General features: G+C 48.2%; 1 protein-coding gene across 5 annotated transcripts in view; it reads left to right on the forward strand.

Moving 5' to 3' along the window:
• The window catches only part of fbrsl1 (fibrosin-like 1), a 272295-nt gene that overhangs the window by 110344 nt on the left and 136094 nt on the right, over positions 1-25857 (forward strand). For 4 of the 5 annotated variants that reach the window (XM_078285060.1, XM_078285058.1, XM_078285057.1 and 1 more), the window contains exons 3-4: positions 2696-2797; positions 7562-7597. In XM_078285060.1, coding sequence (XP_078141186.1) covers positions 2696-2797; positions 7562-7597 — 138 coding nt within the window. Of the gene's footprint in view, positions 1-2695; positions 2798-7561; positions 7598-22035; positions 22139-25857 lie in introns of those variants that run through there. The other variant, XM_078285061.1, reaches the window with a different exon arrangement.

Here is a 25857-nt window from a genome sequence, read left to right on the forward strand (position 1 = left end):
TCAATAGCCGGGCTGATTGCTGACTGGGTAATGCAGCCGCGGGCCCCAGAGGAGGCGGAAACACTTTGGGCGCCTTCAGAAATTTGTCAGCGCCACTGATGCTGGGTAAACAAAGTAATCAGCAGCTGCACTTGACGGCGACGTGACGCCGACTGTACCTCGGCGCTCTGCCTCCGCCCGCCCGCCCCGCCGAGGAGGATTGCTCTCTTTGTGCTCTCCTCGAGAGAAGGAAATCAAAAAAAAAAAGGCTGCCGTCTATTTTGAGATTCAAGGAGTGATTAGGCTGACAGCTCGTCGAGAGAGAGAGAGCGAGGCAGGCAGAGGGAGAGGTGGAAGTCAAACCTGATTAGGCCCACCTGCCAGGTTCCTCTTCCTCCCATCTCTACGCCCCTGATTGCGCGGCGGCGGCGGCGGCAGTGGCGGCGGCGGCTCCCTCCCCTCCCCCCGCCCCGCCCCTATCCTGTCACTGTTGACCTCAGTGCGCCGCTAATGCCCCTCGGCCAATCAGCAGGCTCGCCCCGGCGGCGGCAGGGTAATTAAAAGGGAATTGTGTCTACTTGGCTCGTGAGCTGGTGGGCATGAGGGTAGACAAACACTCTCTCTCTGCCTCCCTCCCTCTCTCCCAGCCAGGTGGTAGCGTACAGGACCTGTCAGATTAGCTGATGACCCTTTTAATTCTAGCCCAGCCGGGGGCCATAATTGATATTTACCGGGAAAGGTTAATTGTAGCAGTGATCTGCTTAAATTACAGTGGAGATCAGGAGACCGGGGCCAGCCACCGCGCACGCCACCGGGGGAGCTGCTGCACGCAAGCTGCTAGTCAAATGGATTACACCCCGCGGCCGTCGCCACCCTCCTTTGAGGGGGGGAAGCGGCGCGGGACGCTGCGATTGGCTGGTGCCGCACCTGCGCAGAGTCCTCCTCGCTGAGCTTGCCAGCTTCCCATCTGGCCAGGAATTATGGGTCCGTGCCAACTTCAGGGCTGGTCTGGATGGCCTGCAATAAAACAAGCCATCCATGTTGGCACTAGGGTTAGACTGATATGGGTTTTTGAAGGCTGACACCGATACTGATATTTGCGGATTGAAGCTGCCGATAGCTGGCATTCTGTGCCGGTATTCAGTGTTTTTAAATTTGGCAATTTTCATGACCAGGAAACTGCAAAAAGATGACAAGGCTGTAGTGTTTCGCCATGATTTTACTTTAGTAAAGGTGGGGAAACCTATGAAATGGCATTTAAACCATCATGCAACACTAAAACTTTCCACTGAAAGCCATAGTAATGAAATTCATTAGGTGGGTTAGCAGCTCCTTAAGGCAGAGTGAGGCAGGTTTCATTACAGGTTTTGCAGACTGACAGTCCTGAAGCTGTAAAATCCTGCCGTACCACATTGGAATAATTCATCTGGAGTGGAACCTCCATCATATTGGAGGTGGACGACACTGATTGGTCGATATTCAATTTTCATGAATACGATATCGGCCAGATATATCGGTTGAACCCTAGTTGACACAGCCCGAAAAAATAAATAAATACAACTGCATTCACAGTAACATGACTGTACTGTAGCAATCAATCATGGTTTGGTTTACTACTTTGTTGTTACTACTTCACTGTTGCTGGCTGCCATAGCTAGCAGCAGTGTGCCAGGGTTTGGGGTTGCAGGTGTTTTGGCTACAGCCAGGGCTGCTTTGCATTTAGCCAAAGCACAAACTGACACTGAGGTGTGAGACACCACATTGACTCTGTGTATCCCTCAAGGTAAGAATAGAAGGATCACCCTCGTATGAATGGCCCATTAAATGTCAGTTGAAGCCAATGCAGTTGTGCTGTGTTGTTATGCATAGCTGCCTAAGTTGATGTTGTGGATTTGGTTGCAGGTCACAGTGAGTGGCAGGAAAAATAGCATCTGGGTCTTTTTATTTGCGTTCCCCGGTTGAAATACTGTCGCTGGCTTTGTTTTCCAACTGATTTATTGGAGTGAAGATATTTTTTTTACTCTGGAATGTTTTGTCTGAGCTTTTGATATAATGGCGGACTGCATGTGACTCCTGTAATGTAATGTGATGTTGTGAATGCTGGAGTAAAATACACATATGCATTTTTAGTTATGATGGGTTGAGAGCCTTCAAAAAAAAACATTTGCAAAATTAAGTAAATATACCCCGCATTTGATTATTAAGAGCACCTGTTTCTCTTGTGACACCAGGATAGAAAAGTAGTGTTTTGTATGGTTAATTATAAAATAGATAGTTCTGGTATTCAGTTTTGATTGGCTGAGTCATGTTTGAAGCTGTTGAAAAATTCCTAATAAATACAGACCTGGGAATTAAAACATTAATGCACAAACCGAAAATTAAAACCCCAACCGCTACTCCTGCATCAATAAGAAACCGTGTTGTTTAGCCGCTATTCAAGAGCTGTTTTGCTCAGTAGAAGATTAGCATTTACTTGTTCAATTAATAACATTATTATTTTCATTTTTATGGATCAAACATAAAAGTTTTATTACCCTACCATCTTTCAGCCGCCGTTTTATAAAAGCAATAAGCCACTTGACGCGGTGCCTTACAGTGACTCTGCTTCGCGCCTCTTAACTGGTCTAACATCACTATAAACTGCCTCTCACGGCTTATTGCTTAATTGTAGACGAGGTACACGGTTTGATGAGGTCTTCTTGTTTCCCTGCTGCAGATCAAACCGTTGGCGGTGCGTCCCGTGAAAGTGAGCGAGGACGAGGCGGTGCAGGAGCTCAGCCGACCCCACAGGAGCAACTCCAAGGAGCAGCTCAGCGAGGTGAGACCCCCCTGGACCAGACCCCCCCTCCCCCCTCAGAACCCCTCCCCAGACCTCCTACAGAGACCCAGGCTATCCACTTTCACAGGCCAGGGCAGGGGGACCCCCAAGGTGAGGTAAAGAGAGACGGAGGAGGAGGGCAACACCGAGCCTGAGATGAGAGGGCAGCTGGTGCAGTAGCTCCTGCTGTTCCCAGCTCTCACCTCATAAATCCCCCCGTGTGCGTTATGAAAAAAAAGGTTCGCCTGGCAACACGCAGACAGGAAATGATTAGGCCGGTCACACAGCATCACCTAGCCCGCCTGGCATTATTTAAAGCGCGGCACGGCTAAATGTAGACATGACCTAACGCGGTGCAGCCAGGTGCGGGCCGACCTCGCCGACCCCGGAGTGGAAAGAGTTAAAGGAACTGTTCCAATTATCGCCGTGCCGGCATCCATATGCTCGCCCATTTAGAGGATGAGTAGGTGGCAAAGGAAAATGGAGGCTGGGCATTGGTTCAGCACGAGGGATGAAATAATGCAATTTAGATACAGGGGAAGTAATGAGAATTTATGCAAAATCCCAGGCGGCTCATTTTAAATGAATGTAGAAATATGCTTCCTAACTAATGCCTGTCAAGCAGGCCTCCCAAACCTAACTAAATTCAATCAGACAGTTCATTTAGCTGACGAAAGCAGGAGAGAGAGAGAGAGAGAGAAAGAGAGGGGGGGGGGGGGGGGAATATGAAGGCTTTCGCTTTCCAGCAGGGGGAAAAAAATGATGGAAAGAAAATGATTTTAATGAACTTATTAAATGCATTGTTTTACGCTATTCAGTATTCCAAAAAGAAAATCCCAGCATCGAGGAAAGAAAAAGAAAAAAAAAAACAGCCTAATTTTTCTCTCCCTCATCCTCCTTTTTCCTAAGACTCGCTCCAATGTTTCTCTCTATTGCTCCGACCCCCCCCCCCCACCCCCGCCCCCACCCCACCCCACCCCCCCATCCACCCCCCTCCCGCTATTTCTCATGAATTTGTGTAAAAAAAAAAAAGGCTGTTTTTTTTAATGAAAAAGTCAGGAGGAAGAGGCGGGCTTGGCAGATAAAAGACCGATGGCGGTTGACAGCTCTGACAGGGATATACGACAAGCGCAAGAGAGGGAGGGAGGGAGGGAGCACGGGTGGGGGGGCGGGTGGGGGTTGGTGGTAGAGGGAAGGTGGAAGCGGTGGAGGTGCTGGTGGTGGGTGGGTGGGTGGGTTACTGTTGAAAATTGCACGCTGTAATCGCAGACGGTGTTAGATGTGGCATGTCTCTCTAATCTGCTGCCAAATAAATGGTGCACAGACGCTGATCGTTGTAGCCATGCCATCCATATCTATCCATCTCTCTCTCTCTCTCTCTCTCTCTCTCTCTCTCTCTCTCTCTCTCTCTTTCTCTCTCTCTCTGGTTGTTGTGTTCCCACTAAGTGAAGGCCTGGACACGACACACGCACACACATGGAGGGATTTTTTCCACAAACACCATCTCACCGTCTCCCTTATTTTTTTTATTTATATATATATATTTTTTTGGTTCCAGCTCCGTGAAATCTCCACCACCGCACCGAGAGCTACTCGCTAATTTTCATAAAAACGCGCGCCCCGCCACATCAAAGTGGCTCCCCGGCTTCAAGAGCTCTTAACTAATGATGCCGCGTCGGCGACGAGTAAAATGGATTTCTCTTGTCTTACCGCCAAAGGAAATAGAGACAAATGCGACACTCGGACCCGCCCGCCCGCCTGTAAAAACAGTCATGCATCAATTTGGGAGCGGGGCGTAAGAGAGAGAGAGAGAGAGAGAGAGAGAGGATGAAGAAGAAGAAAAAAAACGCAGAGGATGTTGTTTGTTCATTGCCACGGTTGGGTCTTTATCTGTTTATTTTGACTAGGTAATTGTGCCTGTGGTGCAGCGGGGCCCCGGCACTAAGCCACACAGGGATTAGGGAAATGTGAGGTGGTGGTGGTGGTGGTGAGGGGGGGCGGGGGGGTTCCACTGCATCTGTGTCCTGTGGAGGAGGAAGGAGGAGAAGGGGGGGGCGGCGGCGGTCGCGGTGCTGTCAGGGTCTCCAGCAGCCACCCATATCCACCCACACCCACCCACCTACCTGCTCTCCCTGCTCTAAAGGGCTCGGATGCGGGTCCCCATTCCTCGCCGTGCTCCGATTGGCCCGCCTCCCGGCCTCCCCGCCGCGCCGAAAACCAATAGTCTGGGCCCGAGAGGAGACGGGCAGGCCCCGCCCCGCTTGTCGCCGCGTTTTTTTTTTGTTTTTTGGTTGGTTGTTTTTTTTTTTTTTTTTTTTAAGGAGAGCGGAGGAGGGGGCATGGAAATGGGGAGAGGATTAGGGGGCGGATTTAGCAACATTTCTCTTCTCCGGGGCTGTTTAGTTAACCCTTAAATGCCGCCAGCATCCGCCCCATCCCTCTCACCACCAACCACCACACATACACACACACACACACACACACACACACACACTCGTCCTCCTCCCTCCCCCCACGCTCCCTCTCTGGGGCGGGTTCTTAAATCCTTTTGAAGTCCTAAGCGCTGCAGAAATCCATTGAGAGCCATGTATAATGGCTTTTAAGAGAGAGTGTTTAGCTGTATGCCGACCCTATGGCTTATGAACCGCTGGCGTTTTAATGGATCCCCCCCTTCCCTCCCCTCCTTTCCCTCCCTTCACCGGCACTAAATCCAATGGATTGTCCCTCATTATCATTTAAATAAGCCTCTCTTTCTACTCAGAATGCTCCAAGTTGAATGAACTCTGCATAGTAAGGCTAATTCCAAATGGCCTTGGCCTCCCACCACCACCCATGCACATATACACTCACGCACGCACACACGCACACACGCACACACACACACTTGTAACATGTAAACGTGCACACACACACACAGATTCTCACACAGAAACGCACTTTTGGCCCTTTTGTGTCCACATAGATTGCCTTCTGTGCCTTTCTTCCTCCCCTCTCCTCTTGCCTCCTCTCTGGTTGCGGTAGTGAAGGGAGCGAAGAGGTTGAGCAAGAGCGGGGAATAGCCTTTTGATTCCCGCAGCGCCGGCTTTCCGGTTCGCGGCTGGACTCCTCCCTAATCGTCACCACAGGTGCCGTCCTACGAATCTGAGGGGAACACAGGCGTTGATGAGGGCGAGGGCCCGGAGTAGGTGTGGGAGGATGGATGGATGGGGGGGTGTAAGGGTGCAAAACAAGGGAGGTGGTGCTTTGGGGGGGATGGGAGAGGTCATTTGGATTGAAGGTGGACCTATGGATGAAATTGGTCGAGCAGAAAAGTCCCCTCCAGAGACCGGGGGGGGGGAGAAATTGCCAATCGAGACAGAGGAATAAAAGCAGTGGAAAGTGGAAGTGGAGGGAGAGATTTGGAGATTGGTATTCGCGCTGGGCGCTGACTGACAGAGAGACAGAACAAAACACGGCTTTTTCTGTCTCCAGCCTGCTCTTGTTCAGCGTTAGAGAGGACTGCATTAGAAAACACCGCGGGTCAAGGGCCTCCTGAATTACATGAAAAGATATTTAGCTTCAGTACAAAAGGGCCTGACATAACACAGTGCAGTGCATTTAGAAGAGTTTGGTTCCAAAATGAAATATACACCATGAGAAATACAATGATGGATAACACAAAATTACAACAAATGGTACTTTATAAAAGACAGCATGCATTAAAACTCCTTGGCTGAAAAAAACCCAACATTTCTATATTTTAGAGATGTTGAATGATGAACACGAGATGATGTTTTGTTTTGTTTTTTTCTCTAAAATCGATAGAAAGCATTTTGGAAATGAACTCTTCATTTGTATTTGGCATTGCATTCGTATGTGTACGTGTGATAAAGTCTGCTGTGTCACCCGCAAATGCATGTGGACACCGCTCTATCCCATTCTGTGCGTTTTGAACACCGAGCAAATACTTTTTTTTGAAGAATGATGAGATGGAATAAGAGGAGCAGGCAACGTCTTTTTGGCTGCCAGGGTATCTGAGCTGTCACTCCCTCTCAAAACAACAATTTCAATATCAAGGTTTGCGTTTCCATTTTATCTACTGAAGCGAGTGATGGATTCACTTTCATGTGTCTGTCAGTGTCAGAGGTGCGATGAACTCCAAATTATACTAGTGCAGCCTTTCTTATCGGCAGCGTGTCAGTGGCTGGCACTCACCAATGCATTGCTGAAAGTGTCAATATATCCAAACAAATAATTGGTGACAATTAACTTGAAGTGCACTGTGATGCGTTATATATGAAGCGTATTGTAAGCCCATGAGAAGCAGAGATATACTTGTTTACAATATAGCAGACAAACATCAGAAAATAACATTTGATTTATTATCATTAACCATACCATAACCATAGTTGTCCCATGAAGTATTCCACGCCCTACATTTTTTCTTGTTTTCACAATGTGCTTATAATGCACTTATGATGCCTTATAATGCCTTATGAGCATTTTAAAGAAAAAACTCCAATTAATTCTCTCAGGAGGACACGAGCGCTTGTTTTCAGAGCGGGCGATCGCTCAGTTACACCTCTGGCGGAGGCCGGAGTGAATGGGAGTGACGTGCGCAGGGCGCGCGGGGGGGTGGCGGGGGGGGGGGGGGGGGTTACATGGCGGGGCGGGTAAAAGGTTAACGTGAATATTGATATTAAAGCGGCGCCGCTTCATCATGTCTGTGTCAGCGAGTGAAACGCTCCTTAAAGGTCATCCCTGTTCTCCTCTCTCTCCCTACAGAGCTCCACTCACTCGCTGTCAGGCCGCGGCTACTCGGTAAGTGACATTTTCATGCTTCATAGCTTTACGGCAGAATTACAATCTCCAACGACCCGCTTTATGGCCCCGGCGCTCGACATTTTAATTATGTTAAATAGAGTAATGGAGAAATCATGATATTAGGGACATTACTTCTGGCTGACTGACTGATTAAATTGCGGGAAGGTGTCCTGCGCTACCTTGGCGAAAAAAGGGCCTCGTTTTATTGGCATCGATCAGCGCCGCTCGCCCCGGTGCTGCAGTCGGGGCTGTCAGAGTCTTATGTCTTCCTCCACTGACACTCAATGGAGGATCCTTTTACTCACTTATCAGACAATATGCTTAAAAGCCTTTTAAAGGGCCCGGGTATGTACATAAATACAACCCCCCTCCTTCCACGGCAGCACCGCATACACACTCACGCCTTAAAATCCACAGCGGTTATAACGGGTCTTATGAATTGTTGTAAATAACCCGACGTGCATTAAGAGGAGCCGGTGTGTTTCTTCGTTCAAGGTAAATTTGCCCGAGAGGAATATTCAGTGGCTCTCTGGAAAGCGTCAGCCCGATCCTTTCAAACGTACGCCGTCTCTCAAAGTGTCAGAGCGGGACTATTTTTATCCCTTGAAAGCATCTGTTGCCTTGCACCATGTGCGTTTTCGAACCGTAAGTCTCCGCTGTACACCCCCCCCCCCCCCACCCCCCCTTTCCGCCGTTGTTGCAATGATGTGTCTAGTCTCTGGGTAATAGAGACAGCGGTCGTCCTTTATGTCCTCTGCTTAAAGGGGAACTCATAAGAGGAACATTCTTTAAAGTGTGCTACTTTTAGCTGATGAGTGGCATATGGCAGTTCTTATTGCGGCTTGGAAGCAATCATCCAGGCAAACAAAACAACTATAAATGGTTTGTCACCGTTAATCTGCCTCAGAGGACTGCAGTTAAAGCACCGAACAAAGCTTAACTTAAAAAGACATTGATCTCCGCGCAATCTTTTCCCTTTTTTTCTGTTTTCTTTTTCCGTTTTCTTCTTCTTCTGTTTTTTTTTTTTTTTTTTTTTTTTTTTTTTTAATGGAACATGTCACATTCCTATTCCCCAGCGGCCGCATACTCACAGACGGATGAAAACAAACAAGACCTCCCAAAAAAGCTTCTCGGAGCCCTTTGGCTCGAGCTGTCAGTTTGAGTCGGCAGGGAACGAGGCCTTCTCTTCATCTGAAAGGAGGAAGGTGGGTGGGTGGGGGGGGAGTCAGATAGAGAGAGAGAGAGAGAGAGAGAGAGAGGGCAGAAATGGAGGAAGGGGGGCAAGCGAAGGAAAGTGCAGTAGCGAAGGGCAAGGAAGTCTCACGTTGTCAAGCTCCCCTGTCTGGCTATCTGATGGTGCTATCTGCAGCGTTTGTAGCCTCTGGGCTCCTCCTGGGCGCTGAGCTCTGACTCTCGCTCTGCTCCGCTGCTGGGCCCGCTTGATTCCTGGGGTCTCCTTATCTGTAGGTGCTCCAGGCTTTACCATGGTGTTGGAGGTGGGGGGGCGCGCAGGAGGGCGGTGGGGGGGGGGCCTCCAGGGGCCTGCGGGGCAGAGGCTGAACGGGGAGGAGGAGGAGGGCGAAGGGCTGGATGGAGTGTTATGGCTGGAGGAGGAGGAGGAAGAAGGCGGCTGTGCGTGTGGGTGGACGGGCGGTTGGGGGTCGGCGGTCGGGGGTCGGAGGAGGCCGGGAGGCCCGGGCAGCGCCACCGACAGCAGGGGCCGAGTTATCCCGTGGTCGGCCCCTGGCTCCGATCGCCATCTCCTGCCCCGGAAAAAAAAAACCGAGTGAAGCCGTGAGGTGGGGAGGAAGAGTGGGGGGGGGGGGGGGGGGGGGGTTATCTGTCACCAGGCACTAAGAGGTAAAAAAAAAACGATCTCTCCTGACAGTTTGTTTTCCACTTCCATCGGAAATAATGCCTCTCCTGTTGTTTTTTTTTGCCGCCATATGTCTCTGTTCTTATGTTGCCTGCCAGGCGCTGCGCTTCATTTGAACGGTTTACACTGGAATGTAAAGGAAGTTTCTGGGCTTCAGTTCCAGACTCATAAAAAAAAAAAAAACATGGAGCCGCCAGAGTGTTTTGGTCATGGCAAATACCATTCACATTTTACTGTGATAAAATGCTTAGGCCGGTGCATACAGGGCGCATTGTATGGCGGTTTAATTCGTCTAATAGGGTTTTTATTGGGTGTGCAAGGTAGGTAGTGTGTGCTTGAGTGCTTGTTTTATTGGGTAATAGCGGGGAAAGGAACACTGGTATACTGTAGATTGTTGTTCATTGATTTTCTTTTTTTTACAGGAGGAGCACATTGCTCACTTGTAGCCCAAAACAAAGCCAAGGTCATTTTTAACACAGCCATTCTCTATATTAGAAGTATACATCCAGATCATTTTTCACGTTAAAAATGTTACATATACTGTACAGTGAAAGTCAATACGCACTCTGCATTTCTAAACGCGTTTTGGAGAAACCCGTCATCTTTTCTATTCATTCTATTACGCTCAGCATTACATCTCATTTCCCACGTTTCTTTATTTGTGAAAGACGGGGTAATAGAGAAAACAGTGTGAATGTATTGGACAGCAAACTGTTATTTGTCAATGAGTGATAAAAAGATGCTAATTGAATGAAGTTTTGGTGAGTGTCTCCAATTTGTGTTTGACTTAATATGACGCCTACCTATTTATTTTCGTCTCCCGTGACCAACACTATAATATCTAGTGGACTGAAATGATTAGGGTTCGACCAATATAGGTTTTTGAAGGCTAATACCAGTACCAATACTCCTTGGATTGAAGCAGATAGCTGATATTTTGTCCTCATATTTAATACCTTTACATTTGACCATTTTCATGGCAAAAGCTACACTAACTACACTAAAACTCTCCACTGAAACCCAGGATAATGATAATATACATACTTGTGCAATCCGAAATCAGAAATCAGAAATTTGAATCGGTTCAGTTTAAGGCCTTCCAGTAGACAACCAGCGTAGTATTGATCAATTATACAATAAATATGTAATCAACTGTTTCATATCCATCACATCAGAGGTGGACAACAGTGACTTGTTGATATCTGGCCAGTATCGGCCCGCTATGTCGGCAAAGTGGTTTATCAGTCTAACCCCAGCAACAACCATAAGCCACTCACCTCCATCTCAACACAGTTTGTTTTTCCAGTCGATGACATTGCTAGAACTGGAATTGAACACACACACACACACACACACACGCACACCAGTCCAGGGCACTAATCTGGTGCAGCACTGTGGACCGTTGAATCCAGTGGCGATATGGCAGCAGCAGCACTGAGCCCCGCTATCTCTCTCTCTCTCTCTCTCTCTCTCTCTCTCTCTGTGTGGAAGACTGGATATGGAATTGTTTATCAGGGCGCCTCTCCCCTGTCTGCTCGGTGCAGGCTTCATTATAGCCTCAGCCATGTTTGGGAGACAATATCTGCGCCTTGTTTCCTGGGCCGCTACCTGCTTGTTGTTCCAGCGGAGATGGGTCCCGGGCTCTGGCGATTTATCATCCTCTCAGGGGCTCCTCGATAAAGAACCCAGTATCCCCCCTCTGCGCCTGGGTAGATACAGGCTGCGAGAGGCGGGGGGTGGGGGGGGGGCGGGCGGGGGTGTTTGGATGCCAAAATATCTCACCGCAACTATCTGCCCGTCCTGTCGCTTACCCCCCTGGGCCGGATATATACAGGAGGAGACGTTTTTAAAAGACAACACACCTCCCTTTCCTCTCAGATGGAGCGATTGAGCTTTTGTCCCGTCCCGTCACACACACACACACCTCTTGAAACCTCCCAAGGCCAAGCCAGAGCTCGTGTTTTCACGCAACAAGGGCGTAGAGCTGTGTGTGTGACGGTTTAATGTGACTAGTCTGTTTTGGGCTGGGTTTATTGCGGCGATGTCAGGGGGTAAAACCTTAGCCGGAGTGTTTAGGTTGAGCGCGAGTGCTGGGAGCTCCCAGACACACCCGTTCTTCATTTCCCCTGCTCGGGCTTCCATAATCATATTTAACGCTAAATGAGTCTACACTCTAAACAGAGCAGTCTCAGAGTCATTTGTGCATTCTTAAACAGCCCTGTTTTAATTGATTTGGCATTCACGACCTCCACATTGTTCCAAATGCATTTCCCTGTCTGACTGACGAGGCTTTTTACAAGATCTTTATCGAATACAAGGATTATGTCACTTAATTATAATAGAAGCCATTAAAAGCTTCACGCTTTATTTAACAAAACGACACAGATTCACTGGATTAAATGTTAAATACAGCGATTGAAAGGAAATTGAGTGGAAATTATACATTATACTTAGAGTGATTTTAGCGGCAAGAAATTTGTTTTTTCACCACAGCGACGGGGGAACGGAGGAGCTTTGAGTGTAAGCCATGCCTTTCCCCTATAAGAAGCGTCTCTCTCTCTCTCTCTTTCACTCTGTCTGTCTGTCGGTGTCTCTCTCTCGCTCTGCATACTTTCCAGCGGGGCGCGCAGGTGTCTCCGTACCGCCGCCTCTGCACATGGCGAAAATTAGTAAAGGAAACCAAGAGCCCAGCAGGAGTGGGCCGGGGCCCTGACATTGTCCCGGCCCCGGGGTGGGGCGCCGCCCGTCAGGGGCCCCTCCATGAGGGCTCTCCGCCTTGAAAAACCTATTTGTTTATCCCCGTGTGCGGTCCGGCTTCAGATCCCGGGCCCCGCTGCGTTCCGCGCGCCGGGGACCCGGGCTGTTGCCGCTAGCAACAGATAAAAATTGCTGTTAACCACAGCAGGGCCCACAACACATCAATCAACGGGTCTGCAGATAAAGGCTGCAGGCTTCTGGGGCCCCGGCTGAATGGCGCGGCTGAAAATCCTTTTCCAGTGGCTGAGCACACACAGCCCTGGCGGTGGAGGCCGGCTATCATTCAGAGGCGAGGAGGGAAACTTCATTTTCAGCGATGCGGACGGCTCAGGTTTTTGTTCTAATGGAGATGCATTAGAACGGCGGCGGCACAAAGGGGACTCTGGGAGAGGTCATTTGAATAAAAAGGCGACACGGTGAATTAGTGTTGACCGGGCCTCAGCAAAACCAGCCCCAGCATAGTTCAGTTGTTCTAAATGAACTCTTAATTGCTTTTGCCACTTGGCTTTGCTCTTAAGGCCGCTTAAGAGCGGGGACGTTCAGCCTCGCCGCGTTCCACATACCCCTTTCGTTAGAATTGAATTGAGATCAACGATTGGAAACAGCCAGGAGCTACACCCCAAAGGCCCAGAGTGGCATTAGCGCCAAAAATATTTCTCACTAGAGGTGACTTCGGTGGTTCATTTCAACCTTTTTCAATCTAGCTCCGTCGCTCTTAAATCAGAAATATGGTGATGACTTCGGTGCCCACTAATGAAACAGAACAATACTGATATTTTCTCGTATTAAATCTAGTTAATGTATTCCCAGATGAAGCTCTCTATGCTATCACCCATATTGGAGTTAGTCCAAATGAAACACAGGCTCTCATGGGTAAAAGCATTAGTTTTATCCCCCTAAGCCCAGCCTTGATTATCATCACTCTTAGTTTGTCCTGGACGCACTGTCCCCTAACTCACATTTGCCCCACTTTAAACAAATAGCCCTATAATGTAACAATCAAACAATGCTCTGAGGATTTGTTTACCGCAGGCTCTCTCCCCATTAAGTTTCACGGACGCTGTAGACAAATAAAGTGATAATTCCACTTTATCATATGTTACATATACCACAATCAAGCCGCAATTACATGCTCCTTCCATTTGTAAGAGCTCCCAACGCCGACGTGGATGTTTTAATGAGGGCTGTAATGAACGCTCAGGGTGTTTGGCAAGTCTCCGAGATGTTGCCGGGGCTTTTATGGCCCCCCATTATAACGTACAATTTGCATCAGCAAATTACAATGCTCCATATCATTATCCCGCACCAAGGCCCGATCATAAATTAGAGCTCCAATTACAAACATCTATCTGGGAGCGGGGAATGAATGCGCTGGCAGCCCACCAGAAGTAGGCAGGAGGGAGAGAAAGCCTCCTGTGGATTGCGGGATGAGACTTACACGGAGGTGTTATATTCTCATGAACTGCCCTTACGGGGAATTCACGCTTCAGAAAGAAACGGATCGTTTTTTTGGGGGGGGGAAAGAACGTCTGCTGCTTCTGCCGGGGCAGTTCCATATGTCGTATTTTACGGTGTGCTGCACATTGAACTTTTTGGCAATTTGGTAACTTCTGCTAAACGTAACGGCCATTGTTTCTGGTGACTGGCTGCCTCACACCTCTCATTCAGAGCAATGTAAGCCTGTCCATTCAGCTGTGTAGAGGAAGGGCCTCGCCTCATGTGTCTCAATTCAAAGTGGTACCAGCTATGTCTCTCTCTCTCTCTCTCCCTCCCTCTCTCCCTCTCTCTGCTTCAACTTGATTATACACTGGAGGGAACATAATAAATCATAGGGATTTATCACGCCGCAGCTTATTAATTCAGCGCCACAAGTGTAATATTAGTCTGTGTCATTTAAAGAAGCATTGCCGCCGTCCCTCAAGGAATCCAGGGGAAGCCATTTTAGTTTGGGCAGGAGAAAATAATAAAAACTGCGGCGTATTCAGCGACCGTTTCTTCTCCCAGGCGCGTGCCTTGGTTGCACGCACAACGCGTCTCTTTCCGACTGATATGGAGAGCCGCTCGCCCGCCTCTCTCCCGAGCGCGAGCAGTCGTTGGCGGGGGGGACACAAAACAGCGGCGTACCTGTGACGGCGGCGTCGCCTGTAATCCGCGACCTGTGGCCAAATCTCGCACGGAGAGGTAAAACAAAAGGCGTGCGCAACAGATCGCTGCAGGCGCCAAGCAGAAACCCCCTCTACTGATGAGACAAAAGGCCCGCGGGCCTCCCCCCCCCCCCCGAACCCACGAGAGCTCCCCGATGCCGTGCAAACAAAGCCTGAAATTAAGGAGAGCCCGAGGCAGGCCCATTTCTACACCAGAGCTAAAATGTTCCTTTTTATGGCCTCGGCGGATTTCCAGCATGGGACTCTATCGGGGGGGCAGAGAAATGAAACGACGTTTTGCCTTTTTCGCAGGCGCCGATTTCGTGAAAAGCAGGTTTCTCATCTCCTTTTTTTTTTTTTTTTTTTCTTCTCTCTCTCTCTTTTTTGCCGCTCTCTCAACATTCACACCTCCCACCACACTTCCCGGGCTAATTTTAAAGGTACTAAAACCTCCACTTGTAGCCTTTAGAGGGTGTTAGCTGATGTTTAATTCATATTTCGTTTTTTTTTTTTTTTTTTGCATTTTAACCTTGAATATCTTTACGATCAAACGCATACTTCGTTCGCTTTGGCTGCAAAGCCGCGGCACAGTGGATGACTGGAAGCCCTTGTTTGAGGTTGAGAGTTCACGAGATGAGGATACTCTGCTCCATTCTCACAAGCACCCCCTAGCAATTATTTCTGGCATCCTTAATGCTTACATCAACCTACAAGGGTTAAACCACCACCACCCCCCACCCCCCCCTCCTCCAACTCTACACACACAAGAGTGCCGTTTCCAAAAACCTGTACAGAAAAGTTATACTAAGTAGGTCATGTTCTGCCACTCGTCTTCTAATCACTCAAAAAAAAAAAAAAAAAACACAATTTCCCTCCATCGGAGCCCCTGAGCCTTGCTCCTGGGATTTCAGCGAGCGACACACACGCTCATTTGATTTTCTGTCATGTATTTTCCTCTTTTCCTTTCTCTCTCTACCCCTCTCTCTTTATTTTCCTTACCCCGTATCTGACAGTAGACAGGCGACACCCCACCCCCCCGACTCCACCACACACACACACACACACACACCGCCACACCTCCTACTCCCCCTGTACGTCTGTCTGTCTCTCTCTCTCTCTCGGCGGAGTAGGTGTCTGGCGGTAGCAGCAGGTAAGGCGTCAGATTACGGGGAGGAGCGGGGGGCAATTATACCTCCAGCTGACGCCGGTGTGTTTATGAGGAGAGTAACTGTTAATGACAGTGTTGTGGTTTCTCCTGAGGCCGGAGCGCGGCGTGGGGAAGCCCGCTGCCTTTGTCAGCCTCCGCTTCCTGCTACGTCGCTGTCGTTTTTGTCTCTCTGCCTCTTTCTCTCTCTCGTTCCCTCTCTCTCTCGCCTCGCTGACACCGAGAGCCTGCGGTTTGGACTGCCATGGCTGTGTGTGTCGCCCTGCCTCCGCTGTGGTTTCGCCCTCTGGGCTAACAGATGTGCTGAGCAGGTACAGCCAGATTTCCTGTAATGTGCTCAGCTATTGTAGGGTAGACAACAAAAAAACAAAAAACAAAGGCCTCTTAAGGTCAGATCAGCTTGGCTTAGTACAGCATACTGGTAAACACATATGTGCACATACACACACACACACACACACACACACACAGGCTAGCATTTGTAGGCCTCTCACCAGGCTTTTGGCTGCCTAGGCGTTTCCCCCCTACGTGCTTTCACACACGGCAGGCAGATCGCAGCGATTGGAGAGCGGTTTGTGTTTAGATAAAGCAGCCTAATCATAATTGCATGGGGTTTCCAGTGTCTAGCAGTGGCTCGCTCCCAGTTGCCGTTCCCATTGGCAGATGTCTGGGCTCCCAGCGAGAGGCCAAGTCTGAGAAGCTCTCAGCGGGACTGGGGAGATACGGGGGAAATATCACATTACATGTTCTCTTGTTTGTGACAGTGTAACAATATTTGACAGCATTACAAATGACGCTTAAAGGGAAAGTACTCTAGGAAATCAACAAATTAGTTCAAATGATAAATGATGGATATTTAATATTCTGATGGAAATGATAGTACTCTTAGAACTTTGATTCCTTGGCCCAGAAAATCTATGTGTGTGTGTGTGTGTGTGTGTGTGTGTGTTCTGTGCATATAAAAGAAATTGTCCACATATTGTAAAATGACACATCTTTGTGTCAGTATGCCTTCAGATGCATTGCGCAGCCCTACCTCACAGTTGTTATTTGTGTTATTTGACCATATGTAAATCCTCGTGCACTTCTGTCTGTGCCAGATGGTGCTGAGACACGATTTGTCTTTTGTTTCCTTTGAGGCTGCACCTGTTCACGTGGAATCTACCTGTTTGTCTGTCTGGATCCTCTGACATACATCTGACCAAGATGTATGTCAGAGGATGTAGTATTCTGAGATGTATTCTGTTACATCTTGCTAGAAAATAACAGGTGACTGTAATAAATTAACAGGATTATAATCAAATGACAGCCACAGCCAATGAGCTGTATATAAATGCATGTGACATCATGGGAATACTATGAATATACATACATTCAGTATCGCATTTTCAAAGATGACCACATGTTGCCATTGATTCATGTGACCCACTCCATCATATCCCTACTGGCTGTGGAGTCTGGCTACAAAAGAGGAACACCGTCTTTCTTGGAACCGCTGCTCCAGCCCCAGCTGGAGTCATATTGTAGACGTCTTGGCTCGGCTGCGACCCTTGCACTCCTAACTACTGGCTGCTCATAATGTTGGCACTCTAGGAATCGAGGCTTATTCTGCTGCTTCACTCATTGTAAGTCGCTACGGATAAGAGCGTCGACTAAATGCCAAAAAAACTGGAAGCGGATGCCAGCTCCGCCCTCCGCTCCTCTGCCCGCAGCCATCCGCACTCCAGCCCCCAGCCACTGTGGCCTCAGTGTGTGGCTGGCCTTGGCCCCGATCACGCCGGGGCACATGGGAGATTAACCGGGCTGGCCTAGTGTCTCAGCGGGCTCCCGGACTCCCCTCCGCCCGGCCCGGCCCAATCTGCCAGCTCGCCTCCCGCTCCGCCGAGCCGTGGCAGCAGGGCACCGCGAGCCCGGCCCGCCTTCATTACGCCTGCCAGATGGGCCGAGAATTAGATTTGAACTCCCACCATGGAGGGAGGGAGGGAGGGAGGGAGGGAGGGGAGAGACTGAGGAGGGAGGAAGCGAGATGGGGTGAAGGAGGAAAGGGAGGAGGGCGGAAAGTTGCGGGGGGAAGAAAGTAATGGTTTTTGTTTTCATTTACGTTGCAAGTTATTACATTTTAATGTAACACCCCTGGGACCTGGCAGCATTAAATGCCTGTTCTTGAATAATCGACGCTAACTGCAAGCAAATGCTAGGGAGAAATGAAATTAGCGAGCGCAGCAATTTGGCACAGTGATTATCGGCTCCTCGGAGGCACTTCCTGATGATTTAAGAATGCTAACATTTAAGCAAGTCAGATCTCATTACTCTTCAAGGTTAAATCGAGCTGTGTCGGAGGGGAGGCAGATGCTTGATTGGAAATAAGGTTTCCTTGTCTCTCTCTCTCTCTCTCTCTCTCTCTCTCTTTCTCTCTCTCTTCGTCTCTCTTTGTTCGCGCTGATGTTTCTCAGCTCGTTGGAAGCGGTAAAGACTCGGGGCTGAAATCCGTCAGACACCCGGCGACACCCGGTGCCAGCTCTTAATTCTATCAGCGATATTCACTTTCAAAGGTATAATTTGTCCTCTACCGCGAAGCGTCATGCCCGTCATGCGCCACCATGCCAGCTTTAAACCGCTTCCGCCTCGTTCCCTCTGTGTGCTGCACATTCCTTGTCTCAGAGGTGTATGGCCAGGCCCCCGGATGAACAAAAGAAAATAGACCCTATTTGAATCCACCGAAGGCAAAGTGTTTATTACTTTTCAGACCACGCCACAAATGTTCCTTTATACTGTATTTTTCTCCGCTATTCTCTGTCGCTGTATGGAGGCAAAAAACGATTTTCAAAGCAATTTCAGCCCTGGCATCTTCTGGTCCAGTGTTTACCTCAGCCAGCCATTCACATCTGTTCTCCACACAAACTTGATCCAATTAGGTGACACCAGACAATGGCTTACTCCTCCATAAGCCCGGCGCGGCGCCAGGGGTCCCCGACAATACGGAACCGTTTTTTCCCTCCATTACAGGGCGTCAGATCCTTTTAAAGGTGTTTACCCGCCGTCGACGTGTCAGCCCCGGCCTCCGAAAGGGGGCTCAGCTGGGGAAGTGATAGGCGATGAGGATAATGATGCGAGCGGGAGCAGCGTGGCGGATGCAGATGCACTTTGCCGCGGCGCGGCGTGATAAATCCTCCCCTCCGCCGCGCCGCGCCCCGCAAAGTCGAGGGGACAGATGGGTTGGACTTTTATCTCGGCGCTCTGAATGCAGGAGAAATCAAAACATTTTTCACCGCAATGATGAGATTTATTTAAAGCAAGGCAGGAGCAACAAAGCTACTTTGGGGAATACGTCTATTAGTTTTTCCAAGCTGTTGTTTTCTCATGCAGGGGGGAAAATCATTGCAAGTCAAATGTAATCATCCCACCGTTGGGTTATGCACCGTCTCGAATAATATTAGGTTGTTCCCTGGCATTGCTTACATCAGGCTTGTAATTTGAATTTCTGAGACACAAGTAAGAAGGCTGATGTTAATCACAACCAATCACTGATGTTATCGTTGTTTTTGTCCTTGTTTATGACAGCTTTATCATTTGGCACATCTCGAAACTTGCTCGGCAACCTGAATTTATTATCTGCGGCGTTTCATGTAGTCAACAAAGACGCTGTCTGTAAAGTGAGATTCTGCTTCCTCCTACTTACATGCTGTGTGCACCGTACTGTATCTGATGCCTGTACATCACATTTTGTCTTTGTTGTGGCCAATAGGATTTCTGCCATGCAGCGGGGTTATCCCCAGGAACGCTAAAAAAGCCTCTAAATTGTAACCAGGCATTTCCACATGAAACATTCATGCTTAAGTATGATTAGCAGAGATTAAGGTGGGTTTGTTTTGCCTCTTAGAAGGCCCCGTGACAATTTGGAAATGGATTGAGAGCAGCTTTCGCAAGCGCAGCCTCCTTAATCCCACGCCAAGAGTTCTCACCCACCTTTGCTGAATTATTTACATTAAAGTTCTCACGTCGGCTTTGGAGCCAAGGGCCTGGAGGTACGATGTGTTCAATTGCCTAAACCTAAAACCAGCAGAAGCGTGGAAAATATTATGTTAAGTATTTCCAAGACTGGAACACGTTTTTTTTGCAAAGACAGAGATTTGCCGGCGCCACTTGAGGTGCTGTTCTGCAGGTATTAGCGGACCAAACTGAAATAATGTGTTGGATTAGGCTCACAGCGACTGTGCCTATTGTAGCGGGAGCGATAGCATGTACTTTTTCTATTTCCAAGACTGACAGAATAGACAGAGTACTCGGATCAAACAGCAGTCCATTCTCCCAGCCAGTGATGTGAATCCCTCTCCCCAGCCAATCCATTCTGCTATCATGTATCCCATTTCCATATCGTCTCCCTATCATGTATATGAGATGGAGCCCTCCCATGTGCTGGATGATATGATCCCCAGATAGATTCATTCATACATAATGATAAAAGATGGGTTTGGACAGGGCTACTTATTTGACAATCATTGAAGTGCCACTGTGATGGATGGCGGGGAGGACCCAACCACCCCCCCCCCACACACACACACACACACACACCACCACCACTACCCCACCACCACCTCGTAACCATGGCTCCCTCCTCTGATCCCACCTTATTTATTTTCCCTGGCCCGGCTCAAGGTCTCGCCTCACTTTAAAAGAGAAATATCAAATTGAATTAAAATTGCTCGCTCACCCAAAACAGAGGCCCGCGCGCCTTAAAGATCACACATCTGTTCCCGCAACTCATTGTTGCAAAGTCAATCCCTCTCTCTCGCTCTCTCTCTCTCTCCGGGCGCGTGGTAATGTGAATTATTCATGCCAGCGGGGCCACGGCGCGCTTCATCATGTTAAAGTGCCCATGACATTACTGATGGAGCCACCGACGCCCCTGCACAGCTAGCTATGCTAATGCTTCTGGAAGGAGGAAAGGGAAGAGATGGCAGCACTTCTAGGGATGTGATCGGGAGGACAAGAACAGAATCTCCCATTAGGACGGGAGGCCCGGAAAATCAGTGTTGATATCCAGTGTTCTTGTCATCCTTTAGCGCGATGGAAATCAAAGTAATGAGGGTACTTCCACCTAGAGAAAGTCAACTTTTCAGCCATTTCTCATCTAAGTTAGTTTAGTGTGAAGCTACGATGAATAATTATGAAGGGGAGGGGGTGGGATTTAGTTTTTAAATAATTATATGATATTTAGAGGAGGTGATAGCAAAAGTAGCAACTCATTTTTTGATTAGTAATTGTAATAGCATTGCTGATTTGCTATACAACTCATTACTGGGAAAAATAATAATATTACTGTTAATATCACCCAGCGCTGCCACAGTAGGGACATAGAATCATTAGTTACTACTGTCTCTAGGGGCTATAACTTTGAAACTCCTTACTCTTGGTTGCATGTAATGTTGATGATCTAGGAACTGAACCGTTGGTGTGTGTCTTTTCTTACGACCAAAGTGCCTCTGTGATGAGCAAGCGGAGAGTGCTACTCATTCACTTGCCCCTCCCACATTTTCCCAGCCAGCCCTGGGATTTAAACCAGCAGGTTTTTGCCCAGTTTTCAGATGATTTCATCTGAAACGCAGCCTCCCCGCTCTCTGAGATACTGTGTCACAGCAGCACCCGAGGGATTACCTTGTGTTAGCGTGTAACCGCGATGGGAGCCCTAATGGCGGGCCCTATTGTAACCCTGAAATTCAATAAGCCAGCTCAATTGTAAGCGCAAAGAATTAACTTTGATCGTGATATTGAATGTAGAGCATCGATTTATCCGGTGAAGAATAGATACTTGCGCTGAATGGCGCTGTAGTGCACATAATGTCCGCCCGCAGGGAGAGGCCATCATTCAGCTCCACTTTTTGTCCTTCAGGTGTTTTGTATTCATGGCTAAGAATGCTCTGATTGATAGGGATTTCTAAGCCAGCAGACTATCACATCTTGCATCTCTTCTCCCTATCTGCTCAGCAGATGCATGCAAATGGGCGCCTCTCCCCCAACTGTTATTTTTCAATGTTGTAAATCGATCTCGCAACGAGCCGGCACAATCTGGTAGAGGTGGAACGCAAAGAAAACAAGCACAGGAAAGGGAGGAGGCAGAGAGGAGGAAGGGGGTAGGAAACTATTTCCACTGTCAGTTCGTGTTAAACCAGCCTCCGAGGTGCTCTTTGTGAAGTTTTTCTCGCCTTTTCAGAAACCGCCCACGCGTCTATAAAGGTCCTGGGCGAGATGAGCACAACTGATACTGCGGTTCCCACACACTTTGCCTTCTGAAATTTCACAACCGATAGCGGTTACTGACAGAGGGGGCCCGATAAAATCTCACCTGATTAGAAAAAAGAGAGTGAGAGAGGCAGTGAGAAAGAGGTGAGGCGAGGCGAGTGAAAACTAGAACAGATAGTGGGCCTCATCCGGTCTCTGAGGTTGTGTCTGGGTTTCGATTGACACATCTCTGGCTGGCCCTGAGCATGCCACGCTCTCCACAAATGAGTAGGTTGAATCAAGACCGAAGGATTACAAACCACACTGGCCTCGCTTTCTCTTGATACCTGATGAAATCTAAGACAGAGAAACTCCAGGTATGATTATATACAAAAAATGTACAACACAGTCTCAACACTTCTCTACTACTCTTTAAGCCCTTTTGAGATGCATACACACACACACAAACAGAAATCACATTGTTTCATAACTGAAAGCACCACATTCGACACCTCATCTGCGATCTCATCTATTTGGCTGCATCACGGTGCATCATGGGCCCCGGGGCCCCGGCAGGGCCGGCCATGTGGGACTCCAAAGGGAGGGGGGGGGGGGGGGGGGCACTCCAGGAGCCGAAAGATGAGCCCGGCCCCACGTAGGCAGGAGATCTGGCCTGAAAATAGCCAAGTTGGCCGGCCCCTGGGGAAGCTGCTGTGCTGTAACTCACAGATGCTATCTCCCCAAGACCAGTCGCTCTCGTTGTCAAGGGGAAGGAGGAGGAAGGAAGGGGGGTAGATGGCATCATCCTGTTTGTTCATGCGCTGACTTTGTCCGCCGTGATTATTCTCCACATCTCTGATCATCGCCGATCTAATGTGCTCCATTCTGCCGCCGCCATTCGAGCTGAGGTGATATGACGGAGTGTCTGAATTACCAGCTAACAAAACACATTTCAAATGTATTTTTACTTGCTGTGGCTTGAAACGAGATATGAGGTATGACCGCATGACATCCCAGATGCTTTGAGAGAAAATAGCTCCCAAAAACAGCACTTAACCCAGAAACGCATTCACATGTTTTCGCTAACAATCTCAGTAATTGGAACAATTTTTTCTCAGTTTGCGCCTCCCAAATTTCAGTAAATTGACACATGTCACGATTGGTCCGCCCAACTCCCCCCTTCCTCCTCCCATTGGAGATGCTTGTTAGCAGAGCTGCCATAGGCCCTCATCGCTGTGACGGCTCAGTCACAATCTATTACGCTGACTGGGAGCCTACGCATCTCACAACTGACACCAAATATTGGTTTTGCTGATAAATCCTGAAAAAATGCCACATTAATGATGAGAAAAATAAACAGGAGGCTTGTCAGCAGGATGTGGGTGGCTGTCCCTTGGGAGAGGAATCTCGGGGGTATAGAAATAACTACAACATCACCCAACAGGGGTTCCACCACCTCCCCCTCACAAGCCTCCCTATACACCCAGTGCCTCGCAGCTATCGAGGTAGCAGTGGTACGGCGGCAGTAAGACAGCAAAGCTTTCATTTACCATCTACCCAGCTCCCGCTCCGAAAGCAAGCCTTCGGGGTAATGTTAGGTCTTTTCATAAGTTACAAAGATGTAATTAGACAAATTAGCTCAGCAGACACTCGGGGTTGCGTTTTTAATGGCTGCGTGTTGCCTAGGTTGGTAATTAGCAGGCAGCCGCTGCTCCAAAATCACACATTGCACCCGAGGCCCCGCATCCGTAACCTGACAACCAGTAGCAGCACGGTAATGAAGGCTTATGCATCCCACAGGCTTGGCTTGTCTCACTTGCCAGCCAGGTTTGATGTTGGAATTCACGCTGAGCCACCGTGCGAATCTCTTGTTTATGCCCATGTATCATTTTCTTCCTGGTTGAGAAAGCCGTCTTTTCGGCACAGTGATGTATTCAAATCAAACGGATGTGTTTTTGCCTCGGAGGCGCAGACTTTCATTTGAGCCAATCACCTTTATGGCTCAATTCATCAGGGCCTTGGTCTACGTGTCCAGGTCTCTTGTTGTGAGTAGCACCCTGGGAAACGATGAGCCATTTCCACACACCGAGCTCCTCTCCCACTTTTAATGACTTGCCGATGGTGATTTTCACTGAGCGCCTGTTTTTTATTGGCTCGGAATAAATTCCCCTTCTCTCTGACACTAGACATTCTCTTTAAATTGGATGGAGGGTGCTGAATGCCAAATCGGAAATGGCCTAGCAAAATGCAGATTAACTTGTGAGGGAATTTATATGTCTATTTACTGTATGTGTCCATATTAAATTTGTGACACGGTGCTTATCTCAAATATGACTTAGCTGCGAGCTTCTCAGTGTTGTTGTTACAATGATGTTCAATCTTCATACAGAGCAAAAAAATTGATTTTCTCTCACAGTTTACCATTTATTTGTATACAACCTCAAGCGCTAAGGCATGTCTTTGTACTTATGGATTCATAAAGTCTGTCCTTATCTGAACAGAAATCATGCTCAATACATTTTGTAATAGTTTATGTAATATTTTATTTTTTAATAGTTTAAATGTAATAGTTTATAATATGTAGCAGAATTCACCATATTTGCGGTATATTGTACTGAATCAGCTCTCTTGCTAGTCTGCTGATCACTTCTTGTATAGAAATAAGCCCAGGTATCTCCTGAAAAAGAGACATTTATAATCTCAGTGGGACTACCTGGTTTTATAAAGGCTAAATGAATTAAAGTAACACCAGCAGCTGCTGTATGTACATAACTGCCGTCTGCCCTAACCTGCTGCAGTCTCAACGGTATTGAACCACATACTGTATCCATGTCCTAATTGCGGGGGCAAGTTGGCACGATGTTCCGACCCGGGCCGACGCGGGAAGGAGATGATTGGGGACAAAGTGCTGCGAGTGGACGGCGGCACACATCCACGGGAGCTTTGTGGACCAGGGAGATAAGGCCGGAGCCCACAGCCAGACAGGGAGAGAGGGGACTGGGGGAATGGAGGACAAGAGACTGCAGCCCTTAGGCCAAAAGACTCAGCACAGAGTAATGAGGGCCAGCTCTCACTGAGGATACTGCCGAGAGAGCCTCAGAGGGGGGGGGGGGGGGGGGGTGTAATAGCAACCTTGGAGGGCAAATTAACTGCCTCGCTGTTGTAGCTGACGTCGGAGGATGTGGAAACTAAAGGGACGGTGTCGAGGAACATTTTTTTGAAGATGGTATGGACTCCAGGTGCAGGAGTTTGACCCTTGTCTCAAACACCGAGACCAGAATGGAGTGCTGGAACCTCACGCTTTGCATCGCAAAAGAGATTATACTTTTGTTTTCAAATTATTTATATGGCTTTAGCGAGAGAGTGAAAGAGAACATTGTAAGCACGTCATGCTCCTTAGCCTGCATGAGGTGTAGCTTTCCAGTCCATTCCCAGGGTGTCTAAAGCGGTGGTTCTCAGCGTGGGGTCCGGGGACCACCAGGGGTCCTTGAGGGGGTTCCAGGGGGTCCCCAGCAAATCGATGAATTGTTAAACTTCAGCATTATTTCTTTGACAAGAAGTGAACTCAATTAGAGAATGTAGAAGAATGACTGTTTTGATCATAGCTTCACTGTTATCTCTCTACCTACAATACAGATAGTCATGGAATTCTGGACAAAATCATATCTGACAATAAAACTTGGGTCTGAGAGACAAAATCTCATCAAATGGGGTCCATGGCCCTAATGTGGACTAAATTAGGGTCCTTGATATGAAAAAGGCTGAGAATCACTGGTCTAAAGGTCCTTAAAAAGTCATGAAATGTTTTAAATTGAATTATCAAAATGCAAGGCCGTAGAATGTCTTTGATATGCTTAAATGCTGCCTTTGAATCTTAAATACAATTTCATAGGTCTTAAAAATGTTTTTTTTTTCTCGGCGCACTACTTTCCAAGTGAGGAATCTCCCTGGTTGTGCAGACGTATACTCCGATACTGGTAGTTGTTTTTACTTGGTGAAATGGTGTTAAATGTTATTTGAATATGCATTAAAAATATCTTAAGAAGTCAAAAATTTTGCTGGCAGAAACCTGTAGACACCCTGATTTCACGTGGTT

Source organism: Centroberyx gerrardi, chromosome 8 (genome assembly GCF_048128805.1).
Source record: "Centroberyx gerrardi isolate f3 chromosome 8, fCenGer3.hap1.cur.20231027, whole genome shotgun sequence".
NCBI lineage: Eukaryota > Metazoa > Chordata > Actinopteri > Beryciformes > Berycidae > Centroberyx > Centroberyx gerrardi.